This window comes from Mus caroli, chromosome 3, assembly GCF_900094665.2.
Source record: "Mus caroli chromosome 3, CAROLI_EIJ_v1.1, whole genome shotgun sequence".
Lineage (NCBI taxonomy): Eukaryota > Metazoa > Chordata > Mammalia > Rodentia > Muridae > Mus > Mus caroli.
Window position 1 is genome coordinate 88788286 of NC_034572.1, and position 6600 is coordinate 88794885.

The following is a 6600-nucleotide window of genomic DNA, read 5'->3' on the forward strand; positions in this document are numbered from 1 at the left end:
GCAAGACTGCTGGTGCAAGAGAAACCCAGGAGTCAGGAGACACAGCCAGATCTGGGGTGGGATGTTTCCAGAGCATTTTGATGCCTGTATTGTGAATTCAGCGGAAGCAGGGGGAAAAGTTACAGTCTCAATAGAAAGAGAAAGGGAAACCAGAGGGATCAGGCAACAGGACCGTGTTGTTTCCCATCTCCTTGGCCCAGAAGAGTTTGTGTAAATTCAGCTATGTCTTGTTTGGCCCTGTAGCCCACTAGCTTCCTGGCAGAAAGGGATGAAAAGAAAAGCCACTGTACTAACAGAGACTTCCAGAAACTACCAAACCCTTGAAGAGTTGCAGTCAGCATTTCCCAGAGCTTTTCACTTCTGCAAAGGATGTGAGCTGCTCACGTGCCTCTACTGTGACTGCTGTCCCTCCATGCAGTCTTAGGACCTATAACCAAATCAGGACACACTGTGGCCAAACACAGGGTTCCCAGACAGGGTCAAAGCTTGGGTTAGACCACAGGGCCTGATGGCTTGTAACTTTTCTGAATACCACAATCACCTACCCATCAGAATCTGAGAGAGTTGTAATTCACTGCTCACATGCTGACCACAGGATGCCACCTCTGAGAGAGAGTGTATCATGTGCTTTGATTCTCCCCAAGAAGTAAAAGGCCCACAGGGCAAAGAGATGTTAGCATAATTTATTAAAGTCACCATACAAAGACTGTGTCACAGACAGGAAAAGAATTTGAAGGGGCACGGAGATTATGTACAACCCCCTCGTTCTGCCTGAAGTCTCAGGACACTGTACAGACAAAGCCAGGATCTGGGCCTAGTCCTGACACAGAAACACACAGACTTAAGGCTTCTGGTTGTGAGCCAAGTAGAACACTCACGAGGCTACTAGACCACACTATAGCGAACACAATGAGCTGCAGGGTCATTCAGGGCTGGGATAGAGGTTGTTACGGGTGGAAGTGTTCAGAGAGATTAGAAGAACCTCTGTTTCCTCCCAAACAGTCCCCACTGCCCTATTCCCCAGACAGCACACACTCTGGGACAGACATGAGCCTCCTGAGTTACAGGTAGACTCTGGGGAATGAAAGGAAAAGCAGCAGCTAGAGGGATGGCATGGGGAGTTAGTTAGTATGACACTGTGAAACCAACGAGGCCAACCAGGATACTTTCCCCATGTCCAGGTAAACCCAAATACCTCGGCAGAAGGCTGCAGAACACTGGTACTAAATCAATTATGAGATATAAGCAAAACCAGCAATAACTTAGCAAAATAAATACAGTAGCAGTTTTGCTGAGACTGACAGAGGAGACAGTTCTCAGTTCTGGGTTAGGGAGGGTGAGGTGTGCCTCTCAGGACACCGCAGGGGAAAACCCACAGACGGGGAGCTTCCATGAACTATTCATAGCCCCAGAGAATCTTCCTACCCAAAACTGCAGCCTGAACGGGCATTCCTGTGTCCCCAAAAGGCAAGGCTATCTAGTAGGCCAGGTTCCTTGGCTAAGACCAGGCCTTGCCAACTATAGCCCCCATTGGCTGTCTGGAAAAGGCCCTGGTCAGCATGGCACAAGGGTGGAGCCAAGCGGAAAACAAACAGTTTGTTGCTAAGAACTGAGCTGTGTTTGCAGAAGGAACGTCATTCCCCCAGGACATGCTCCAATCACTCTGCACATCTGTGCTTCTAGCTTTTTGGGCTAAGACAAATTTTGTCACTTCTCTGGACTCACCAAGGGCCTGGCTTTTGGGCAGCTAGATTCCAGTGCACACAGCAGGGAAGCTCTGTTACGTGGAGAAAACACTAACTGAGAATAAGGGTATTCTCCTTATTCTGCTAGCAGGAGACTGTCTTCCCAAGGTCTGCAGTGTCCTGAGGAGACAGGCGCTCCTGACCCATCTGCCAGCAAGCAGAGGACAGGAGCCTGGGACAAGAGCCCAGGACCTGGGGCCACCAGGGTAGTCAGGAAGTCAGAGTCAGTATCAACCGCCTACAAGGGAGGAGGGCTTCTCTGCAGGACTGAGGCAACAGCAATGGTAGCGTCCATCTCCTGGCAGCTCAGGTTTCCACCACTCGGATGAGAGGCATAGGCTTGGGGCTGGGGGGCTTCGATATCCTGACACTGGAGAGAAAGGAGTAAATGCTGAGAGCAGGTGCTGTGCCCGGCTTCACCGAGCCTTTCCTCTGTGGTGCCTCTGGAATACTACACTGTAGGGCTGACTTATCTCCTGAGAGCTCAAAACAGTGATCTTCAGTAGCGTGGAGGACAAACTGTGGCCTGACACTTATCTGGTGTCAAGGGTGATAAAGATAGTAGTTACACAACTGAGAGGTGAACATAGCTGAGATTCTAGGGTTTTCCCCACAAGATTTAAGGCCTTCTTGTGAATTTCTTAAAAACAAAAGACCCTTCTCTAGAAATATGTATTATGTGTGTGCGTGCGTACGTGCGTGCACACATAAATTTATGATAGGCAAATATATAAATAAATTTTATATACAATCTTCAGGAGTTCATATACTTCCAGAAGCCATGCATGGTCCTCCCAGGCTAGAAAGTAGACTGTTGAACTCAGATCGGGTATGGGGCAGAAGGCTGGGTTTAAGTTGTCCTCCCTCAGCAAGGAAGGCTTTACAGAGCTCCTTGGCTCTCCTGTTCTCCTGGGCCCACTGTCCACACACACTTACCTGCCCAGGTTCTCTGTCTTGGCACGGGTCTGTGTGCTGAAGTTCCCGTGACTGACCTGCTTCTCTATTAGATGCTCCATGCGGTCATGCATCTCTAAGTTCTGAAAAGTGAATGCGGGTTACAGTGGGTCTCTCTGGCTTGCCACAGGTCCCATTTAACTTGCATGGATGCTCCTGTCAACCCCGTGTCTACTAGCATGCCACCAGCCAGGGGTGTCCTCTCCCTTCATTATAACAGATCACACTCTGCCTCAAGCAACACCAGTGTCTGGCTCCCTGTCTACGTGCATTTCCTGTATGCAGCTTCTTGTCTTCAGTCAAAATAGTTATGTGCCTTTGTCAACAGCCTAGGTTTTAAAATATCTGTAGTTTTGTTTGTTTGTTTTTACTTTTACTTTTTACTTATATGTATGCCTGTGCAAGTGTATGCGACATGCATACAGGTGTCTTTGGAGTCCAGAAGTGTCAGGTGCCCAGGAACTGGTCATATAGGTGGTTATGGGCAGCCAGATGTGAGTGCTGGGAACCAAACTCAAGTCCTCTGGAAGAGCAGCAAGCCCTTAACCTCTGAGCTACCTCTCCACCCCATATACTTTTGGTTTGGCTTAGTTTTCCCTGATAGTTTTATTTTTAACTCTAAATACCCTGTGTCTCATCTGTCTCCTCTATTACAGAGATCTTCACACAATGGCTTGCAACATGATCTGAAGGTAGGCAACAGCTGCAGCAAAGCAGAAACGAGACTAAGAAGTCATCTTGGTAGCCAACTGAACCCATTACCAGAGCTATGAGGAGATGCCAACCACTGAATGTGCCCTCTCCCTTCAAACCTGACTCCACTGTAAGCTCATATGGTTAAAATGTGCCATGGTAGTGGCTTGCACCACGATGCTCTGCCCTTTATGGCAAGGATAGGTCTTACCATTGTCATCTTCTCCCTGGAAGCTCTCAACGACCAGAGTAATGTTCCCAGATACTTCCTTCCAACTAGCTGCTGGACAGGACCAATTCCCCGCCCGTGCCTATGCTTTAGAGCCCAGTTCTGCGTTGGGGCTTCCAATACACAAACCTCAGCCTCCAGATAGGCAATTTTCTCCTTGAGCTCTTGAATGGTGGAATCCTTTGACTGGATCACAGCTTTTGAATTCTGGAGCTGCAAAGATGTAAGAGATGTGGCATTCATTTTGCAGAGACTAGCCATGCATTCGCCAACACTACCGCAGTTGTAAGACAGCCAGCAGAGCCAAAAGGGCAGCTCCACCCCCTCACAGTTTCACTGGTGTTTCTACAAATCCTTTCTTTTCATCACTAAAGAACCCAGATGCAGGAGGAGGAGAGGGAATGCCAGGCTCAAAGCCAAAGTACATAATAACTGACACAAAACCTTTGGTTCTGGATAGTGTAAATTATTTATTCATTTGTCTAGGGAACATTTACTGAGTGCTTACCACATCACAGATACTGTTCTAGACAATGAGAAATGGCAGTAAACATGGCACGTGTAAAGGGGGCAGACACGAAGGGAGGAAATGACCCCCTCCCTGTTTGGGGAGGGAAACCTTAGGGTCTCAAATCAGTTTTGCAACTGGGCCTGTCCCAAACATGCTACTCTGATGCTCAGGCAGAACAGTAGTCAGGAGATCTGCAGGAAGCATGAGCCCCCCTTCATCCTCACAGGTAACTGAAGTTATTACGACTCCCTTACTCATTTACCAAAAAGGTTTAGAGTGTAAGTGAGACCACTGGGAAAGCAGAAACTCAATGCAAAAATCCATGTTAGGGAATGACTATGGAAGAGCAACACCTAAACACGAGGGCCAGCAGCCTTGATGCTCATGGGGCCACCTGTTTTAAATTCAGTTGCCCAGGGGAATAAGTGATGGAAGTGCAGGCTTGGGGTGAGCACAGGGGGCCCCTTTACCTGCTCTATCATCTGCCGAACTTTCCGCTGCTGGCTCTTCAGCATGTCATCCAAGTGGTGGATCTTCTCCCGAAACCCAGCCACTTCCTTTTCTAGAGCAGCAGACCTGGAGATAAGAGACCAGGAAGCTGAGGTGAGGCCACGCTTGTCACCAAAGGTGAGTCCCTGTGTTCCAGTGGCCTGCCCGAAAGAACAAGTTACCAGGCATTTTAAAGCATCACTGACAAGAGGCAGGGTAAGTCATCTGTATGCCACTAGGGGGCAGCATGATTTGTTTGTTTTGCCAGCTTTTTTCGTTTTAGGTGGTAGCCCCAACTCAAAGGCATTGTCTTGCCTCAGCCTCCTCAGTTGCTCCACTGCAGACAGGTACCATCATGCCTTGCCAAGGGCAGGGTGTTTTTGTTTGTTTGTTTTTTTGGTTGGTTGGTTGGTTTTGAGACAGGGTTCTCTGTGTAGCTCTGGCTGTCCTGGAACTTGCTCTGTAGACCAGGTTGGCTTTGAACTCAGAGATCTACCTGCCTCTGCCTCCTGAATGCTGGGATTAAAGGTGTACACCACCACTGCCTGGCTTTCTTTTCTTTCTTTCTTTTTCTTTTGTTTGTTTGTTTTTGTTTTTCGAGACAGGGTTTCTCTGTGTAGCCCTGGCTGTCCTGGAACTCACTCTGTAGACCAGGCTGGCATCAAACTCAGAAATCCACCTGCCTCTGCCTTCCAAGTGCTGGGATTAAAGGCACGCGCCACCACTGCCTGGCCTGGCTTTCTTTTTAAATATTAACATTATTATTAAAGTTTTTCAGGAGAGGGCTGGACAGATGACTCAGAGGTTAAGAGCACTGTGTGCTTTTCCAGAGGTCATTGAGTTCAATTCCCAGTAACCACATGGTGGATCACAACCATCAATAATATGATCTGATGTGTTGGAGACCATACTGTGAGAAAGTAAGCCTTTCGCAGTTTTCCACCCTAATAGCCAAATGGCCTTGTATTAGGAGCCGGTCACCTCCTCCCCCCTATCCCTACCGGGCACCTAAGACCTTAAAGATTTGAATTATAGTCCCCTCTTCCTTATCTCTTCCTGACTCCCAAGACTTCTAAGGACCTGAGTTATGTGCTGAGCCCAACTTGACACTCTGGGCTGTTAAGGAGGAATCTACACTCCTGAGATAAGACTCAGGGTGCCTCTCGCCTGCAGTCAGAATTCAGCCTTCATGTCCCCAGATGCCTACTTCTTTGTTCTTTATTGATTACCCCTCAGCCCTCCCCTATTTCCCCTCACTGTGTGCTTATCACCTGGCTTTTTCAGCCTAATAAACTTAGACCTTGACAAGAATCCTCCTTGTCCTCTCTCTTTTTTCCCTGCCCATTTCTCTTGCAGGTTTGTAGTTCCCCTCGTACCCACGAATAAATGGGTCCTGCTGGTCAGGACACTGATGCCCTCTCCTTGTATGTAGTAGGTATGCATACAGATAGAGCACTCATATCCATAAAATAAATAAAACTTTTTTTTTAAGGAGGAAGTTGGCTGCCTTGTGAGTTGTAAGTTTCTGATTACTTCAAAGATTTAAGTAGGAAGCAAACAAAGCCAAGATCCTCAATAAGAAATATCTGCTCTCTGTCTTTTTTTTTTTAATTATTTTTATTCTATGTGCATTGATGTTTTGCCTATATGTGTGTCTGTTGGATTCCCTGGAACTAGAGTTACAGACAATTGTGAGCTGCCACATGATTGCTGGGAATTGAACTTAGGTCTTCTAGAAGTGCAGCCAATGCTCTTAACTGTTGAGCCATCTATTCAGTCCTTCTGTCCTTAATTCTTTTTTGTTTGTTTGTTTGTTTGTTTTTGTTTTTCGAGACAGGGTTTCTCTGTATAGCCCTGGCTGTCCTGGAACTCACTTTGTAAACCAGGCTGGCCTCGAACTCAGAAATCGAACTGCCTCTGCCTCCTGAGTGCTGGGATTAAAGGCGTGTGCCACCACGCCTGGCTTTTTTTTTTTTTTT

The 6600-nt window shown here is 47.4% G+C and overlaps 1 protein-coding gene across 2 annotated transcripts in view; it reads right to left on the minus strand.

The window, feature by feature from the left end:
• Nucleotides 1-663: 663 nt before the first annotated feature.
• Nucleotides 664-6600, minus strand: part of Tuft1 (tuftelin 1) — a 48757-nt gene continuing 42820 nt past the window's right edge. Inside the window, exons 9-12 of one of the 2 annotated variants that reach the window (XM_029474773.1) lie at nucleotides 4603-4708; nucleotides 3751-3834; nucleotides 2682-2782; nucleotides 664-2115 (exon numbers count right to left, since the gene is read on the minus strand). In XM_029474773.1, coding sequence (XP_029330633.1) covers nucleotides 2052-2115; nucleotides 2682-2782; nucleotides 3751-3834; nucleotides 4603-4708 — 355 coding nt within the window. In that variant the 3' untranslated portion in view covers nucleotides 664-2051. The remainder of the gene's footprint in view (nucleotides 2116-2681; nucleotides 2783-3750; nucleotides 3835-4602; nucleotides 4709-6600) is intronic. The other variant, XM_021157898.1, reaches the window with a different exon arrangement.